Source organism: Vombatus ursinus, unplaced genomic scaffold, assembly GCF_900497805.2.
Source record: "Vombatus ursinus unplaced genomic scaffold, bare-nosed wombat genome assembly UNPS02014812.1, whole genome shotgun sequence".
Lineage (NCBI taxonomy): Eukaryota > Metazoa > Chordata > Mammalia > Diprotodontia > Vombatidae > Vombatus > Vombatus ursinus.
In genome coordinates, this window is record NW_020954590.1 from 747,214 (window position 1) to 767,863 (window position 20,650).

The 20,650-nt window shown below is 38.0% G+C and overlaps 2 protein-coding genes across 5 annotated transcripts in view; one reads left to right on the forward strand and one right to left on the reverse strand.

Moving 5' to 3' along the window:
- The window catches only part of LOC114054305 (transmembrane protein 68), a 38,841-nt gene extending 38,076 nt beyond the window's left edge, over nt 1-765 (reverse strand). For 3 of the 4 annotated variants that reach the window (XM_027877521.1, XM_027877520.1, XM_027877518.1), the window contains exon 1: nt 585-765. The gene's annotated coding sequence lies outside the window, so the exon portion shown is untranslated. Of the gene's footprint in view, nt 1-140; nt 556-584 lie in introns of those variants that run through there. The other variant, XM_027877519.1, reaches the window with a different exon arrangement.
- Nucleotides 766-990: 225 nt separating this feature from the next.
- Nucleotides 991-20,650, forward strand: part of LOC114054218 (trimethylguanosine synthase-like) — a 59,019-nt gene continuing 39,359 nt past the window's right edge. Inside the window, exons 1-6 of the mRNA XM_027877390.1 lie at nt 991-1,133; nt 9,451-9,518; nt 11,490-11,656; nt 12,245-13,073; nt 17,204-17,321; nt 19,372-19,458. Of these exons, the coding sequence (XP_027733191.1) occupies nt 1,030-1,133; nt 9,451-9,518; nt 11,490-11,656; nt 12,245-13,073; nt 17,204-17,321; nt 19,372-19,458 (1,373 nt within the window). The 5' untranslated portion in view covers nt 991-1,029. The remainder of the gene's footprint in view (nt 1,134-9,450; nt 9,519-11,489; nt 11,657-12,244; nt 13,074-17,203; nt 17,322-19,371; nt 19,459-20,650) is intronic.

Consider the following 20,650-nt stretch of genomic DNA (forward strand, 5'->3'; position numbering starts at 1 on the left):
TACTTCGATCTCAGAGTTGTAATTAAAGACTCCTATGCATACTATGTTGCACAATACTTAAGAAAGACAAAACAAAAATGCTGTTTGATGAATTACGTTGAAGGCAGCATGATTAGTACCACCGTCTTTTTGGTACCTACCGCGTTTGGCACAGGGCCTGGCACATAGTAGGCGCCTTAATAAATACTGAGTGATGGTGGTGAGGGCGGGATGAGAAGTGGCCCAGACTGGTCAATCCCGTGACGAGGAGAGACCGGAAGGGGAGGCCATCCGGCACCAAACCCGATCCACCCGGGCACCCGCCCCAATAAGAGCAGCTCCGGTTCCACAGGCCCCCGACCCCGCGAGACAGGAAGCCGGCGATCTCCCGCCCCTCCGCCACAGCCTTGAGACAGGAAGCGCCCCTCCCCCACCGCCGGGATAAACAACGCGTCCCGAGGTGGAGGGGGAAGGGAAAAGGATGACACCAAACCCAGAAAAGAACCTGCCCCACCCCCTCTCCACGTCTCCCAATCAAGAAGGAAAGAAATGGAGGAAGACGCGGCAAATCTTCGCCTCCTTTACCTCATTCATCCCATACGCACCTCAGGCAGTCTGGCCGTGCAAGCTGCAGAGCTAAGCGAGCAGTTTTCCTAAGCCCTCTAATTAGGAACACGAGTTGCGTCTCCGACCTGGACTGTGTTCGGTGGAACACCTTCCCCTCCTCTTCCCGCTCCCGTCCTCAGGCCGGAGAGGCACTTCCGGTCGGCGGGGTAGGCGCGCGCACGCCCATGTTCGCTGCCGCCGTCGCCGCGGTCACCGAGGCTGCGTCCTCCCTACGGCGCGGTGTGTGCGCGAGCTCCCTGCCCAGCGACCCCCAGGAGGCCTGACCCTCCCCACACCCACACCCCGCGAGGAAGGGCTTGAACCCCCTCCTCCGAGCCCACCCCCGACCCCAGCCGGGGCGGCCTCGGCACGAGCAGCGAGGGCGGCTCGCCGCACGAGCCAGGAGGGGTCTCCGAGGCCGAGCGCGGCGGGCACCGGAGCGAGATGCTGTGCGGGAAGTGGAGCCTCGTGGCGGAAATGGTCCTGTTCGTCGAAGACTTGGAGGAAGATTTAAAAATCCTCTGCCTCTGCTCGAGGGCGTTTGTGGAGTAAGTAGAAACGTGTTTTTCCTGTGCCAGAAAGATGTGGCCGGTGCCGACGGAGTCTCGCGCGGCCCGAGGTCAGGCCACAGCTGCCCGGAGGTGATGCCCCGGGCCGCCGCCAGCCCCAAGCCCTCCCCGAGGCAGCCGCTCTCCCCACGCTGCTTCCAGGGATAGTGTTCTTTATATTCTGTGGGTGACCGAAATTAACCTACGGAGCTTTAAACCGTAGTAGCTTAAAGGTGATGCCTTTGAACAGATAGTATTGTTGTTCAGTCGTGGCCTGCACTTTGTGACCCCATTTGAGGTTTTCTTGGCAAAGACACTGAAGTGCTTTGCCATTTCCTTCTCCAGCTCATTTTACGGATGAGGAAACTAAGGCAAACAGCGTGAAATTACTTACACAGCTAGTAAGCGTCTGAGGCTGGATTTGAACTCCGCTCTTCCTAACTCCAGTCCTGACACTAGCCACTTCGCAATATGAACGCAATATGAAATTGCTCTGGTGTTTGGTACATCACAAATAGATGTAGTTTAGCTTTTAGCAATGAGGAACAAGGAGGCAGTATTGTCATGGCCTATAAGGGAGAACATGAATTATTTTTTCAACTTGAAGATTTAAAAAATTGTTTTAATGCTAGACTTTTTAATGTGTGGGTTTTAAATTGAGGTATTTTAAGGTTCAAAAGATATCTAGTAAAGATTATAAGAAGTGTTTATATGGTACTGTCCGTAATTTTTATGGAGGAGAAAACATGGTACAGCAGAACATTTGCTTGCTGGATTTCTAACCTTGCCTGAGCACTTAGAGGGCAAGGTAATTCTTTTGTTCCTCCTTAATCAATTACTCTATTCCCCACAGAGATTGTTCCAAACCTTGCCTTCTCTCCTGTAGCTTCCCACACCTTCCATTCTCCTTACCCTCTCAACTGAGAACCTGGATTCTTTACTTCGATAAATAATGTAATAAATGCTGGAAAATTAGGATGAGGCCAAATCGTGGAGGGCTTTAGAAATTGAACTGGAATTTTTATTTTATCCTGAAGTCAGTAGAGAACCAAGGACTTTTGATTGAATATAGGAGTGACATGGTCAGATAGGTGCTTAAGGAAAATTGTGAACTGAGAAGAAACCTGGGGCAGGAAGACCAATTAAGAGGCCTTTAAAAGTCCAGGAGAGAGGTGATGACAGTCTGAACTTAAAGTGGTGGCTGTGTGAGTACACCTTTGGTACACCTAGGTGTCTAGTGGATGGAGTACCAGGCCTGTGGCCAGGAGGACTTATCTTCCTGAATTCAGATTTGGTCTCAGACCCTTACTAACTGTGTGACCCTGGGCAAGTCACTTCATCTTGTTTATCTCCGTTTCCTCAACTGTAAAATGAGGTGGAGGCTCACTCCAGTACCTTTGCCAAGAAAACCCCAAATAGGGTCATGAAGAGTCAGACACAACTGAACAACAACCCTCATATTCCCTTTTCATCATTTCAAAACCTCTTTACAATCATCTCTGCTTTCTCCTTTACTCCAGTCTTTAATAAGTCTCTTAGCTAACACCCATACCTCTACGTATGCCCCTCATCCTACCCCCCCCATCTTCTCCAACAGATTGTCCACTTTAATCCTTTTCCTCCCTTTCCCCATCCTCTTATCTCCTTAGGGAGATAGGGAAATAGGGTATTTCTTCCCTAGTGCCTTTAAACATGAACAAATTTCTCATCCTTTTAAAAAAAAAAACCTTCCCTAGATTCTTCAGCCCCTCCAGTAATAGTCCCAGTCCTATATCTGTTAATCTTTTCTCAGCCATTCTCCTAGGAAAAGCTGTCTATGCTTGTTGCCTCTTCTTGATCCCTCCCCTGACTTTCTTCCACCTTTTACAGTTTGGCTTCCAACCTCAACCAACCTTTCCCCATACTGCCAATTCTCTCTCTTTCTCTCTCTCTCTCTCTCTCTCTCTCTCTCTCTCTCCCCCCCCCTCCCCCTCTCTCCCCCTCCCTTTCTCCCCCTCTCCCTCTCTTTCTCCCCCTCTCCCCCTTTCTCTCCCTCTCTCTCTCCCCATCTCTCTCTTTCTCCCTCTCTCTTCCTCTCTCTTTTTGGTGAAGCAATCAGGGTTAAGTGACTTGCCCAGAGTCACACAGCTAGTAAGTGTCAGGTGTCTGAGTTCAGATTTAAACTCAGGTCCTCCTGATTCCAAGGCCAGAGCTCTATCCACTGTGCCACCTAGCTATCCTCCAATGATCTCTTAATTGCCAAATCTGATATTATTTTCTCAGTCCTCATCCTTCTTGACTGCTCTGTAGCATCTGCCTTTCAGCCTCAGTGATCTGTTCTTTTGTCTTCTCTGGGTTTTTGTGACACTAGTCTCTCCCAGTCTGACCTTTCCACATTCTTTGCTAGAAAATCATTGTACCTCAAGACTCTGTTGGCTCCTCTTTTCTTCATATTCCCTTTCTTGGTCATCTCATCAACTCCTGTAGGTTTAATTATTCACTCTGTAAGTGACTCCCAGATCTACATATCCAGCTTTAGTCTCTGTCCTGAGCTCCAGATATGTATCACCAGTTCATTCTTAAAATGGGATGTACAGGACATATTTCAAAACAGAACTCATCTTTCTCTCTAAAACTCTTTCCTTTTCTGTACTTCTCCATTTGTATCACCATTCTTCCAGGCTCCCAGGTAGCATAATCTCATTGTTATCCTTGACTCTTTATTTTCTTTCACTCCATAGATATAATCAGTTGTCAAATCTTGCCTTTTCTACCTCCACACATCTCAGGTCTGTTCCCTTCTCGCTACTCACACAGCCACCACTTTAAGTTCAGGCTGTCATCGTCTCTCTCCTGGACTATTAAAGGCCTCTTAATTGGTCTTCCTACCTCAAATTTCTTATCTGTTCATGATTTTCCTTAAGCACCTATCTGACCATGTCACTCATATATTCAATCAAAGTCATTGTTCCCTACTGACTTTAGGATAAAATAAAAATTCCAGTTCAGTTTCTAAAGCCCTTCACAATTTGCCCTCATCCTAATTTTCCAGCTTTATTACATTATTCCCCTTCCCACATTCTACAGTCCAGGCATATGAGGCACTCCATGTCTAAACTCTTTTAACTGGAATGCATTAGTTCAACCTCTTGTGGAGAGTTAATAGCATCATCCTCCCAGGATTGTTGTGAAGGTCAAATAAAATAACATTTGTGAAGTTCTTAGCACAGTGCTAAGCTTAGCACAGTAAGTAGGTATCGTATAAATTCTAGCTGTTATTCCCTACTTACCTCTGTTTCATAGAATATTCCACTTCTTTCAAGACTTGACTCAAAAGACCCTTTTGCTTTCCACCCCTCCCTCCCTATCCTTTGTTTTACTAGGCAGCTAGCTAGTACAATGGTGCAGTTAATAGAGCTTGGGAGTCCTGAGTTCAAGTCCTGCTTCAGACATTTAACTAGCTTTGTGATCCTGTGCATGTCACTTAACCTCTCACAGCCTCAGTTTCCTCATCTGTAACATGGGGATGATGATAGCATTAATTTCACAGGATAGTTTAAAGATCAAATGAGAGAACGTGAAGTTCACTGTAAACCTGCTATATAAATGTTAGCTATTTAACTACTTTGTATTTCTTTTGAATTCCTTATATGTCTACAGAAGTACATGTTATCTCTTCTTGACAACAAGTACTTTCATTTTTTGTCTTTCTATCCCTAAGACAATGATTGCCACTTATAGGTACTTAATAAATTTGCTTGTTGATTAATTGCATTAGGAGTAAAATGGTGTGGATTTGAATTTTGTCTTTGCCACTAGAACAGACTTTAGGCAAGTCTCTGGGCCTCAGTTCCTTATTTGTACAATACAGAGGTTTGCACTGGACTTCAGATCTAAATTTTAATCCAGCTTAAAAGAAAAGGAGACAAATTCTCAGAAGTCATATACAAAGGATCTAATTTTGTCTCAGATCACCACCTGTGATTTAGTAACTAGGTCTTAATGAGTTCCTTGAGGCTCATTGTGGCTAAATGACTTGCTTGGGGTAACAGAGCTAGTAATAAGTATCAGAGAAAGGCTTTGAACACAAGCCTCCCTGATTCCACTCGATCCACTGGGCAATACTGCATCTGTATCTCAAATCATACATCCATATTAATGGCTAATAACCCTTTCAAAAAATTCAAAGCAACAAATGTTTATTAAATGCCTACTGTGTATGCACCTGGTATTGTCTAAGTCCCAGTCCTCAGGGTACTTATCCTACTGGGAAAGTTAATTATTTTCTAAATTTAACATTCTTCATAGAGTCAAGCAAACTAGAAAATTAACGGTTTTAGAAAAGGTGATAATCTCTTCCCCCCACTTGGTGAATGCAGATTTCACCACATAGAATTTTACCAGTTTCATTTTCTGAGCTATCTCTATCACTGTCAACAGTTTCTGCTTCAATTGATGTTTTGTCTTTATTGTAAACAATATTGACTTTGCTCCAAACATTTTTTAGAACTCCTCTTTAGGAATTGATTTAGAGTCTGTGACATCTTTTTGAGTATCCTGGGGGTGGCAATTCTTTGTCCTTTTGATTCAACAAACTTTGGCAGGAGATGGAAGGCCCTATAAGAGAAAACAAAAAGTAGTTCATTTTGGCTGGAGAATAGAGTGGCTATGGGGAAGTAGTATATAAGCAAAGATCACGTTGGAACCAGATTCTGAAATGCTTTAATTGACCAACATAGGAATGTGTATTTTATGCTAAAGGCAATAGGAACCACTGGAGATTATTTGAACATGAAAATAATATGGTTAAATCTATAATTTCAAAATATCAATTTGGCAGCTGTGTAGACAGTGGCCTGGAGAAGGTAGAAATTAGAAAAAGGGAGGTCACTTAGACCATTTGCAGAGTGATGTATCAGTTGGAATATGTGGAAGACCTTTACCAGGTGATACAGCCTTCTGCTGATTAAGTATAAGCAAAATCTTTTTTTTTCCAATGTCCAGTTTCTTAATTTAAGCTACTTGCAGAAAAAGAAACCATTGTTTCTGTATAAGGAGGATTGTTAAAAGCCTCATTACTTTCATGATCTGAATCCATTATTTAAATGTCCTCAGTGACATTGATGTAAATTTCACAAAGATTTTTCTAATCATTTTCCGAACTTTGTCAAAATTTAATGACTAGATGTTTGTGCTGTAGACAAGTCCTATATAAGACTTATGAACTTGGTAAAGATGGATCCTGATGGTAAATTTTGAAAAGTTGGGCAAGAAAATAAACTAGAACTTAATTCTATTCTGGTTTATGTAAAAGATTCATAAAAGTTCTAGAAGTCATTACATGAATGTGTTGTCTCAGGCATTACATAATTAATGGATAAAATAATCATTTTAGAAATTCATCTCCACTACTACCTGTGTGTTACCTTGGATAAACCACTTCACCTCCATGGGCCTTAAGTTTCATCATCTATAAAATTAAGGGGTTGGATTAAATGGCACCTGTGTTCCTACCAGCTCTAAATCTGCACTCCATTATCTACCTTGGATTATATTTAAGTACAATATGTGTGTATAACTACTATACCAAAACAAGTCTTTATTAAGTAGAGTAACTGCTAAGGAATAGGCACTTTAAAGTGGAATTAGCCTAAATTTTGTTAAGTTGAGACTTAAAAAAATGACTCGATATAAAACTGGACATTAAAATCGTGTTCATTACAACAGAATATCTATAGTGAAAACTTCTAGTTTCTAACACATTGTTGCTGTGCTATTTTTACCAGATTACCTGACTACCAAGGTAGATTTTGGAGTAAGATCTAAAGGAAAGTTGTAGTTGAATATTATATTGTAAGTTTATAAGTATAAAAATCTACTCTGCCCTGTGGGTGAATTGAGAACACAGTGGTTTCTCTGTGTTGGTACTAAAGGATCATTGAGTTAGAGCTAGAAGGTTCTTTAATGTCGAACTGCCTCATTTTACAAATTAGGAAATTGAGACCCAGAAAGGTTTCGTGGCCTGTCCAGACTTACACAAGTGACCCTTGAGTCAAACCAAAACTTTCAGAATACAAATCCATCCTTTTATCTGCTGCACCTCTGATACTGTTAAGACACCTCTGCAAAAATAAAATAATTTGCAGATGGGACTGCCAGTCTGCAAACTGTCAATATTGGAGGGAAGAGGAAGAGGAGAGACTTTGGTTAAGTGACTTGCCCAGGGTCACACAGCTAGTAAGTGTCAAGTGTTTGGTCTGAGGCCAGATTTGAACTTGGGTCCTCCTGACTTCAGGGCTGGTGCTCTATCCACTGCGTCACCCAGCTGTCCCAAGAGACTTTAAGAGTAATTACAAAAACTCTTTTATTGTGTTTAAAGACATGTTGATTTTTTAAAAACTATTTTGCTGAATTGTCAGGCGGTGAACATGTTCAACTGCTGTTTAAGACATTCCAAGTTATTTTATTTTGTCCAGACCTGTGATTTCTTTCTTTGGTGTAAGGAACTCCTAGTAAGGAAACTCCCTCTGCCTATGAAAATCACTACTTCTACAATTTGTAATCTTTGAAAGTTGCCTGAAGGCAAGAAGAGTTTAAGTGACTTAACAATCATTTGTTAAGTGATTTACACTGCCAGGTTACTTCAGAGACAGGACTTAGACAAGTTGCCTATTAGTCTGAAATGAGTTTTTCTAAAGACTATTAAAAAAAACTTATTTATTAACACCTTTTTTCCAACTCTCTACAAATATTTTAATGATTGACTTCATCATATTTGGAGCACTGAAATAAGTTATTTTCTGTACTTGGTAGCCCCATCTGCTATTTTATAGATGGTCTTTTGTAAGTGTTTGGTTTTTGTCTGTGTGTGATTGTGCCACTTGAATCTTTGTTTCACCACCTAAAGCAGTTTCCAAAACTCTTATTTATTCATGTCTATAGGATAGTTAGAAGGGCTTTTTCCTTCACCCCTTTCCCTCTGTTTATATTTAAAATTCCTGTTGGGGCCATCTCCAGTTGTCCTGATCTATATCTTGCTACTGAACCCAGATGACTCTGGAGGAAGTGAGGCTGGTGACTTTGCACAGCCCTCCCTCACTTAAATCCAGTTCACATGCAAGTCATGACATCATCTTCCTGATGTCATAGTCCTCTTCAAGAATGAAGGACAAACCACAACCACACAGTTTAAAATTCCTGCTAAATTTTCTTACCAATAAATTTTTCATCTGTTCTGTTGTGCCTATCTCTTTTACCTTGTTTTCACTTTTCTTAAACTCATCTGAACCTCCTGTTTCTGCAGAGCATCACCATTCTTTTAGTTATCCAGGTTAATGCTCCTCCTTGATACAACACTCTTACATCCCATATACAGTTAGTTGCCAGATCTGGTAAATTCTTCCTCCTCTATCAGTTCAGTGCCTTTTCTTCTCTCCACTCATACCACAACCACCCTAATTCAGGCCCTCATTAGTTTTCACCTAGACTATTACAGTAGTACCCTGATAGGTTTTTATCTATCAGATCTCTGTTCTGTGTTGTATATATAGAGCTGCCAGAGTGATAATCCTAAATCTGACCCTTTAATTCTCCCGATCAAGAAGCTTCAGTAGTTGTCTATTGCCTCTAAGATACATGTTTGTCATGTTTATTAGCCCTTCACATTCTAGCTCCATCTTATCTTTTCAGATCTGTTGTACATTACTTCCCCATGGGTACTTCATTTTTCTAGCCAGACTGCCCTGCTTGCTCTTTCTGTTACAGGATGGATGATCCATTGCCATTTGTAACTGGTCAAAAAGTAGCAAAATAGGTCAGTGGAAGAAAATTGATAAGCAAGATTCAGTTACACTCAAACTCAGCAACCCAGTGTTCATTAAACCTGAGAATATAAACTGCTTGAGGACTTTATATTTTACGGGAAAGGCTGGGAAACTGGAAATCAGTTGGGGGAGAGGGGATATTAGGTTTAGACCAGCATTTTCTACCATATATTCCATTAAGTTCCCAGTTGATGCTTGACTCTATAAAGGTCAAATAATTTTTTTTTAATTAGTGGAAAATGGATAGAGCTAAATTTCCTAACTATGGCTAGGGGAGACAATTCTTAGATAAGGGATAGAGGAAATCATACAAAGTAAAACAGATAATTTTGATTAAATTTAGTTGAAAAACTTTTGCATGAACAAAATCAATATTGCAGGTTTTAAAAGGGAATCTGTGGGGGGGATAGAATCTTAGCCTCAAATTCATCTTGAAAGCAAGTATTTCTCTGGATTTATAATTTTATTTGTTTTTGTACAAAAGTTAACATGGCTTTGTTTATCTTGTTTTACAGGGATCGAAAATTGTACTATTTAGGATTAAAAGGGTTCTATGTTAAAGGCAGTGATACCAGTAATACAGGTATATACCTTTACTTTTTGCAAATTAACTATAATTCAATATTTTTATTCACATTATATTAACACCTGTCATGTGGTATTTTACTGTGAATATGTAAATTTTTCTGCAAATTAGCAAATGTTTTACACAATGACTTTACTGGAAAGTGTCCCAGAAACAAATTATTTTGGGGTTTTTGGTTTGTTTTTTGGTTGTCGTCATCCGCCCCCCCCCCCCCCCCGAAAACCACCCTGTAGACTGCAGTTATCCTCTTTTGCCACTAGATGGGGCTTTTGGTAAAGCAAAATTACCACTTACTGGAAATTGGAATGAACATCCCAAATTAACACATCAGTAGATTAACGCTATTGAAAATGAAGTATGTAGGTGCTTTTTTTGTTGCTGAATTATGAACAGATTGGCCACATGTGAGGTTGTAAAAAGTTGAATATGCCAGTACTACCTTTCAGGTTGATGCTATTCTGTAGTACATTCCTAGTTCATTAATTAAGATAGTGTATAGATTAGCATAGATACAGATATGTACATGTGTCTGTACACATATATAAATATGTATGTATAAGTTATATGTAAGGCAATATGGCATAGTGGATGGAGGCCCTTGGACTGAGGAAGACATTAGTTCAACTTTTCAGTAGAACCAAAGACTTCAGTATTTCAGCCTCAGATCCCTCTCTTAGGGATACCAGGGAGTTCCCTACACAGATAAAATCATAGATCAGAACTTTAAAAAATATATATATATATATGTAATATAATTTGAATAGGGATTGCAGTCTGTTTCTGTGGAGAATATATGTGAAAAAGTTGAAATTCTTTATATAAACCACTAGAATAAATCACCAAGAATTGTTTGAAATAACTAGGCTGTCAACTGGAATTGTTGTAACAAAATTTAATCTGTGTGTAGAAGTACACCAATTCCTGAAAACTACTTTTATATTATCTCTCAATTTTCCATATTGGTATAATGTTTTTGTTTCTTTATAACATTTCTAGATCTTTCAATGCAATGAAACAATAATATCATCAAACTTCACAAGTCATGCTATATTTGTCTAGACTTAAACTTAAATGAACTTGAAGACAAAATTGTTGACTTTGTCAACAATGTATAATACAACCTATTAAGAGAGACTATTGGACTCAAAGTCAGAGACCTCCCCTTAGTTTTAATCCTGCTTCAAACATTTACCAGCTCTGTGACACTAAGCAAGTTGCTTAACTTTTCTCACCTTCCGTTTTCTCATCTATAAAATGGAGATGATAATAGTACCTGCCTCACAGGGTTGTTTTAACTGTGAAAATAAATGTAAACCTCTTTGAAAACCTTAAAAAGCTTTGTAAATGTTAACCGTTATTAAATACATTTGATAATCTATTGTTGTATCCTGAAACTGTCATTACAAGTGCTGATGTCTGCTGTGTTATCCACATGTCAATTAATGTTCTTTTTTTCTTATTAATTACATGTAGTGCCTTGGATTATTAATTATAAAAATAGCATTAAAATGCAGTAAGGTGTTTAGTAATAAATAGAAATTAGTTATTCCTAAGATTTGAGTAAGTTAAGTGACCTTAGAAATAATCTAGTCCAACAGTCATTTTATATGTAAGGAAGTTTATGCCCAAAAAGATTGTAACTTCCCCAAAGTCGTACCAGTAGTGGCAGAAACAAAATTCAAGCCTATATCTCCTGGCATCCAAAGGTATAGAACTATGTTCTTTCCATTCAATTATATGTTCATGTTCTTATTTGCTCTAGATTTATTCATAAAAACACATATTCTCCTGGGAATGGAGTTGATAACTTCATAGCTTTAAAAAAAAATTCTGTGAGCAAAATTCAAGTTGCCAGTATAGTCAAGTCAGAGGCAGGGAATGTGACCTGGAAAGTAATCATGTAAGTGCATGTGAGTGTTTGTATGTTTATTTAATTTAACCATAAACTTCAAAAAAACCTATCTGTAGAACAAGCCACAGAAGAGAGGGAACATAATTCCCATGGGACCATAGAATTGGAGAATGGCAGTGCTTTGAGATCAGATGAAATTGAACTGGATTCAGAGGCTGAACTTATGAGAAGTATGGGACTACCCCTTCAATTTGGAGGCTTGTCTGCTCACAAGAATTTTGAGGTAAATATTAGATTACTTATTTCCTTTACTTCTAGTCATAAGCCATGAGGCACAAAATATACAGGATTAGTGAATTTTTTTCCCAAGTTTTTTTAGCTCAGTCAGTAAACATTTATTAAGTGCCTATGGTGTGCCAGGCACTCTACCTAAGCCCTGGGGATCCAAAAAAAAAAAAAAAGACAAAAGACAATCCCTACCCTCAAAGAACTTACAACTTAATGGAGAAGACAACACAGAAAAGGAAGCTGGGGTACCAGCAAATGAGGGCGTGATGGAGAAGTCCAGAGGAATAAAGCTGAATGGGAAATGAAGAAATAGTTGTCCCTTCTTAGAGGCAGGTTCTGAGAGGAACTCTCTACTCTCTAATCAGAGGCAGAGCACAGGGTACTGATGAAGTGTAAGTTCCAGGGCTGAAATAATCTTCAGGGATGAAAAGAATATTTTATTTATTTTTCTTAGAAGGTTCATAGTTTAAGCCCATAAGTAATTAATATTATTTTTTTAAATATAGAATGTCTCATTTATGATTTCTAAAAAGAAAGATGTTAAAATTGTCATAATGAAATTGACATTTTCACTGATATTTAGGTGTCCATGAATTCCAAAAATAAAAAAACTAAATTTAAAAAGAAAAAGAAAAAATCTCAGAAGAAATACTCAGATGAAATTCTGCAAGAATCATGGAAAGAGATTCATGAAGATGATGACTACTTAATGTCAGATGATCCATCTTCAGCCTTTGAGCAATATGAGGAGACCAGAACGTGTGAACCTCAAAATGAGAAAGAAGTAGAAACTGGAAAATTATCTACTGAAACTGTATTACCTCCAAAACTAGAAATTACAGAGAAATGGCAAAAGTATTGGAGTGAGTATGGAGAAGGATTGTTATGGCAGAGCTGGCAAGAAAAACACCCAAGTGAAATATTGTCTACTGAACCTTGGAATTCTCCTGAGACAAAGGAAAGATGGGAACAACATTATAGTCATGTTTACTGGTATTATTTGGAACAGTTTCAATATTGGGAAAGTCAGGGGTGGACTTTTGATTGTTCACAAAGTTATGGTACAGATAATTGTGTGTCTAAAATAGAAATGGATGAGAAAAATGATAGTAACATTACAAGGGGATCATTATTGGACTTAGTTTCCATGGCTAGAAGTGAGGAGGAAATTTATGAAGAAAATACAAATGATAAGCATCATGAGGAAATACTTGATGGAATTAGCAACATAAATTTGAATTCAGTGGAAATAGAGAATGACTGCTTGAACTCAACTGTAATTTGCGGTGATTGTCAGTATCCAAGTGAAGTTAACAGTGAACAACAGTGCACTCTTTCCAATGAATGTGAGCCATGTGATGGAGCAACCAAGAAAAGGAATTTGTCAGAAAATAGAAGTACCAACCAAGCAGGTCAGTTTATAATTAGCTAAAATAGAGATTAGTCAAATGAACCCATGTAACACAAGAATTGATCATGAAACTATCATCTTGTAGGTCAAAAATGGTAACTAGTAATCTTACTGAGTAACAATTTAATCTTTTTAAAAAAATTTCATTGTCATGGTATCATTCTTTCTTAAATGAAAACAAAGTTTATATTGGTTTCGTATTGCTACTTTCATGACCTTTTAAGGAATAAATATTGGTATCCCTTTGAAGGTCCAGTTTACCTAGGAATTATGGAATTCACATGTATCAATATTATATCTCATGATCAGGAGTCATAGTATAGAGACCTGGCCCTGAAGTCCGAAAGACCTAGGTTGAATTACCAATAATCTCTTACCAGCCAAATTTAATAGTCTTTTGTCAGTCATCCTTGACTTCACAGTAGCGTATGACCCTGAACAACTTCTCCAGGATACTGTTTGTTCTCTAGGTTTTTATGATACTGCTCTCTCTTGGTTCTCCTTTCTGCTGACTGTTCCTTCTCAGAATCCTTTGGTTAATCTGTACTTCTTCATCTATGTCACTGACACTTCACTGTGGCTGTCCCCTCACACTCCATTCTGGGCCCTCTTTTCATTGTATACCATCTCCTTTTATGATCTCGTCAGCCACTGTTGGATCAGTTATTATCTCTATGCACATGATTTCCAAATCTGTATTTTGTCCTACTCTTATTTCCAGAACACTCCAGTCCTGTATCAGCAGCTGCCTTTTGGACTTCTCAAACTGATTATCCGATAAGCCACCTCAAACTTAATTCAGCCAAAACAGAATTTAAAATCTTTTCCTCCAAACCCTTTACTCTTCCCTATTACTGTCAGGACTCCACCATCCTCCAGGCTCAAAATCTTGGTATTATCTTTTACTTCTGATCTCACTTATTCCACCTATTCAGTCTGTTGCCAAATCTTTTCATTTCTACTTTCATGACATCTCTTATATGCCCCTTCTTCCCATTCACATAGCCACCACTGTAGTTCAGGCCCTCATAATCTCTCACCTAGACTGTTGCTTCCTAACTGATCTCCCTGCCTTAAGTCTCTTGTAGCATATCTTCCACTCTGTTATCAAGGTGGTTTTTCTAAAGCGTAGGTCTGACCATGTCACCTTTGTCAGTGAGTTCCAGTAGCAACTAATTAGACACAACAGAATCAAATATGAAGTCCTTTGTTTGGCATTTAGTTTTTTATCACCTGGCCCCTTCCTACCTTTTTGGTCTTCTTATACTTTCCATCTGTCCTATGTTTATCTTGTATATACCTAATTATTTTCATGTTATCTCCCTTATTAGAATGGAAGATGCTTGAGGGCAGAGACTGGTGGTGGTTTTTTTTTTTTAACTTTTTTTGTATCCACAGAATTTAGCATAATACCTGGCAAGGTATTATTAGGTACCCATAATACCTAGTAAGTGCTTATTACAAGTGCTTTTTGACTGCCCTTGACTTTGTGACTCTGAGAAAGTCATTTAATCATTCAGATAACTTTCTAAGATTGTAGGTTTCACAGTAGTTGCTGTTCTGATCTACTTTGATAGAAGGAATTGTCTCATTATGAGTTCTCTACACCAATGAAGTCATAGGTCCAAAAAAAAATCTCAGTATCTAGTCCATCTACCCAGGGCCACAGATAGCCTTAGTAACCGTGGCCAATTCCTGATGTCTCAAATGCTTGGGCTATATTAATAAATAAGTGCATTAACATAGTCATCAGAAAGGGGAATTACTTACTGGAGCCACTTTAGGGTATGTGCTTTGGGTTATTGTTGTCAACCCCTAAAGGCAAAACAGCAGGAAAATGTTTACTTCATTGATACAGCCAACCACTAAAGGCAAAACAGCAGGAAAATGTTTTAAAAGTCCCATCATAAATGTGTAACAAGTAGTTATTTTTTAGTTGAAATGCTGATAGATGTAGTTGTGATTTTTTTTTATCCTGTTATTATAAAATGAAGTAAGCATTCCAATATTATTCAGCTTTCAGCAAATTATCATAACCTGGACATATTATATACTCAGGTACATGACTTAGAAAATACGATGTTTTATATAATACTTTTCCAAAGAATAATTTTTTTTCTGGTCACCATAATATCATAATACTTTAGCATTTCAGAAGATCATTGATTTCATTAGTAACTGGTGTTCCTTTGACCAGTGTAGTGATTACATACTTTAGTTGACAATCTCTGTGTTAAAAAAAAAAAAAACATTCATCACCTAGTGACCACATTTCTAGTGATGAGCTTGTCCAGAATTAGTTAGCCCAACTCTTAGAGCATTAAGTGACCACCCTAAAAATTTAGCTCAGTTTGGTGGGACTTGCAAGGGCTTTAAAACCCCTCCTTACTAGGAGGAGCCATTCAAGTTGGGCAAAAAGATAATAACATCTCAGTATAGAAATCTCATATTTAAAAACGAATAATGATGAGTAATCCTAGCTCATCAGCTTGTCTCTTATATGACCTTGAGCAAGTCTCTTTGGCACCTTTTTGAATACTCTTCTGATGTACAAGTTGTTTTGTTCCCTGACCCTGCTACCAGAATGAACCCAGAGATGTTAACTCATCTGACCTCTCCTTTTTGTGGTTCCCAGGCTGCCTGTCACTTGGGCAGCACTGAGTAGTGGGAGAACCTGGGCTCTCATCCCATTTCTGCCCCTTCCTTTTTGTGTGACCATGGGCAAGTCACATTGCTTCTGTGAACCTTATTTTCCATCTATAAAATGACAGTGTTTGTTTGACTTGAAGGCCACTGCCAGCTTAAACTATAAACTTGAATATTTCTGAGAGTTCTTCCTGGTACTTATTAAAGACTTGTTGACTGATCAGTCAGTTCCTGAAGGAATCATTTACATCAGATCTGGAAACTCTAGACAGTCAATACATCTTCTTCATTTCTCTTTTCCTTTGTAATATAAAATTTCTCTCAATCTAAATTTACAGTCTTTAACTATCAATATAAGATTTATCCTAGCCAGGTATTGCAGTGGGTAAGGCACTGCGCCTACTGTCAGGATGATCAAATCCAATCTTAGACATTTATTAGTTGGGTGACCTTAGGCAAGTCATTTAACTTCTGTGTGCCTCAGTTTCTTCATTTGCAAAATAAGGACAGTAATAGTATCTACTTCTTAGGGTTGTTATGAGATAATATTTGTAGAACACTTAGCACAGTCCCTGGTATACAGTAAGTATCTAATAAATAATTCCCTCCTTCCTAGTATTTCACATTAACATTGGCCTTCTTTAGTCATCTGGTATACTAATCTCCTCTCTTGTTTTGGTTAGTAGGGATCTGACCTGTGGTTGTACTAGTATAGAGCAGTCCTTTTTTTTTTGTTTGTTTTGTTTTGGTTTTTTTGGTGAGGCATTTGGGGTTAAGTGACTCAGTGACTTGCCCAGGGTCATATAGCTAGTAAGTGTCAAGTGTCTGAGACCGGATTTGAACTCAGGTCCTCCTGACTCCAAGGTCTGAGCCTTACCACTGCACCATCTAGCTGCCCTGAGCAGTACTTTTTAAAAATTTGTCAACAGTAAAAGGTGTCTGAACACACAAGGACCAAAAATTAATTCAAAATCAAATGCATAATGAATCTGAGGTGTATCTAGCAGCCCTTGCCCCTGTTGCATTGTGCAACTTCACTGAAGCTTTGGTTCTAAACACAAAGCATGTGTGCTTTGCACTGTGCATGGCCAACAGAACACAAAAAGGGGTCACGAGTAGAAAAAGTTTAAGAAGCCCTGGTATAGAGAACTGTTGTGAGGAAATTCCTCTACCACTGTAGGTCAGTGCCGTCTCTGCAACTTACAATCTTAGGAAATTGTCTGGGGCGCTGAAATGAAGTGACTTGTAAGAAAGACACTGAAACATTTAGATTGAGTTTGAAAATGACAGAAGGGGCAGCTGGGTGGCACTGTAGATAGAGTGCTGGCCCTGGAGTCAGGAGGACCTGAGTTCAGATCTGACCTCAGACACATAACACTCACTGACTCTGGGCAAGTCACTTAACCCCAATTGCCTCACAAAAGGAAAAAAAAAATGACAGAAGAATTGTCAGAACAAGAGCTGAAAAATCTGTCTCTGTCTTAGATTCCCAGGAGACTTCTGGAACAAGGACTAACAAAGAAGTGTCATACAGCAACAGTAAGGATGGAGATGAGAGTGAGGAAGAGCCACCTGAATATAAACCAGCTAAACTGAAGAGGAGGTAAATCTTTTCACCAGACAATATTTCCATAATAATTGTCAATCACAAAAACATTTAATAAATACAACCATGATTGTGGAGGAGGTTTTTAAAGTCGTAATCCCTATTTGAAAGAGCTTATATTGTCAGTAGGAAGATAAGATTTATCTTCTCAAAAGAACATTAGAGAAAGTTCACTTCTCTTTGTACTGTCTCATTTTAGAGATGAAACATTATATTTTTAGTTATTGTTGGATAAAATTCATAAAACTTAGCTTCAAGGAACCTTAAATATCACCTGGTTGAATCTACATATTTTACCTGTAAGGAACTAAAGTCCAGGAAGATTGTAATTTGGACAAGAACGTACATACTATTTCATGCTGGTCTATATAGTGAAGAGTTCAAAGATAACAGAATCTTAACATTAAATGGATAAATTATATTATCTAGAGTACTGTTTTAAGTTCAGGGAGGGATACAAAACCTAGGTAACACACAGTCTCTTTCACAAATCCTATAATCTAGTAGAATGTTAAAACACACATAGAATTGTAATACAAAATATTGTACGAACACAATAGAGAAAGAATTACAAAATAGAAGCGTTATATAATTTTAATGGGGAAAAATAGGTATTAGAGGATCAGGAAAGGCCTTGATGATGGAAGTAGCAATTAGAGCTCTAAAATATGGATAAACAACTAAAAAGTGGAGAGGATGGGAAGATGTTTGGGGCATGGAGAATACCATAAGTAAAAAGTGGGTGTTCTGTGTATTTTTGAGTGTTGAGAAGGACACCAAAAAGTAGTCCAGATTTGTTGGAATGTATGTAGATTACAAAGATTATTCTGGCAGTATTCAAAAAGAATTGGAGTGGAGGTGGAAGTATCAGTTAAGAAGCTATCTTAATAGTGTGGAGTGGAGAGTGGTGCTAAGGGAAAGAGATGGAAGTGAAGGGATAAAAGAAATTGTATCCACAAACTTACTAACTGACTAGATATGAAAAGAGAAACAAATTAATGATGGTATCACAGACTGTGAATTCCAAAGGAAATACAGAGTAATAAAATCAATTTCCTCTCTATACTTCACATAGCACTTCATTTTGCATTACTTTAATAACAGTTCAATGCAGTGAATATAGAGCTAGTGTCATTTAAGAAGGTTAGTATTCAAGTCCCACCTCTGACACATGCTGCAGAAAATGTAATGATCCGCATTGGTAGAAGAAGTTCTAAATGTATTCATAGCTACCTGTTTTAGTGTCCTAATATCAAAAATTCACACCTATATAGCATTTTAAGCTCTTCCTTCTCAACAACTCTGTTAGATAAAAAATGAAAGTATAATCCCCAAGTTATAGGTGAGGAAACTGAGGCTCTGAGAGGCAAATCCACTTGTTTAGAGTCACACAGCTAGTAAATTTCTGAGGTGAGATTCAGACCCAGGAGTTCTGACTCAAAGTCCAGCACTCTGTCCATTGAACCACACTGTCTCCAAAGTAGCTACTACATTATAAATTTCTGGAGTGCTTCTGGTGGTGGTTGTTATCAAGATCCTAAATTTTAGATAAGTTGGATTATTATTTTTACTACTAGTTTTTCTTGCTTAGAGTCAATTTTTCCACCTTGGCTTTTCTTCACCTAGGTGCATAAGTATAGTTCTGTAGTATTTTTTGTTACTAAAATGCCTTTTATTTTTTAAAAAAAAATGGACAAAAAAGTTGCTTTGAAGTATTATAAATGTTTCTTAGTGGTAACTTTTCCATTAGAAAACCTAGTGAAAGAAGGAACACTGTATTCTCACTGTAGCCTTTGTGTATGTCCAAATCTAAGTATTTTAAGTGATTTGTAAAGTCCTAATAAGAGAACCATCTCCTTTTCCTGGTTATTTGAACTATAGTTGATTATTATAGAAAAGCTGTAAGTATCTTGACTTATGTACATTCTACTGTTGTGCTAGTTTACATTTTATTATTTCAAACTATTGAAAATAATGATCATCTGTGGAGATAATGGAGCTTGTTGGTCAGTGTTAATGCAGACTGCTTCTCTTTTTGTATTTGTAGCCATGAACTAGATATTGATGAAAATCCGATTGTGGACTTTGATGACAATGGCTCTCTCTTGGGATTCCAGCATGGCTCAGGGCAAAAGTAATTTTTTATTCATGATTTTTGTATTCTAAATTTTAGAGTTTTCTATCTATATTTGATTGGTCAATATGAATATATTTTCTTACACTTTAGACCTTACAATTTAAACAAGTAGTCCATTTAATGAAAACTACAATAGATCTGAGACCCTCTTCTAACAAGTTATAATTCTTTTCCTTGTGTAACCTTAACTTTGTAAGATAATCTTGGGGATTATCATAAGAAAGGTATTAGCGAATTGAAGAATTCTCTTGACCTCAGATCCATTCGGCTAATACGGTATAAGAATGTGGATCCCTTTCTATATTAACATATTCTTGTATCCAGATAAGAACTCCCAGATTGTTAAAGTATTTTACCAGTAACTCTTGTCCCTTTTTGTGGCTCTGTAGCAGCTGTGCTGAAAAGGAACCACTTTAAACACTATCATGAGCAGAGCTTAGACCCTCTTGGAATGGCCACTGTAGGAAAAAGAAAACAAAACTCTAGGCTTGTGCTTGAATAAAGTAATAATAACTACCCTTTATATGATGCTTTGAGGCTACAAGTTTCTATAGTGAAAACATTCTCTTTGACACAAGAATTCCATTATAGGGAATATATACTTTAAGAAGAACCTTTTTTAAAAATATCTTTTCAAAGATACATAAGTTATTTTTAATTGTGAAAAATTGGAATCAACCTTATGACAAAGACTGAGATATTGGTGTAATACATATTATAGGATGGGAAGAACATTTGATTTGAGATTCAAAGGATTGGGTTTCAAGTCTCAGCTCCTCAGTTTCGCAGCTATGTGACGTTGGGCATATCACTTACCTTTAGTAAGATTGAGGGAGTTGAATTAGATCGTTTTTAGCTCATAACATTGTGTGGCTCTTTGAATATTTGTTCAGTCAGATATTTGATATAATTGACCTGAAGAGCTTCATATTGACAACTCATCTATAACTTCGTCTTTGAGAGTTGCCTGTGAAAATTATGATGCCCTTAAGGATGACATGAGAAATATGGAAATACATATTATATTGTAAGATATTTTAAAGAAACAGATACAGAAATTATAAGAGATTACAACTATACAAAAATATATATGCAATTATAGGGATAAGTGAGAAAAAAGTGGAAAAGGAATACAAAGCAGTAGTAACTGATAAGTTGTGACAGATATAAAATTAAAGTGTTTCAGTGT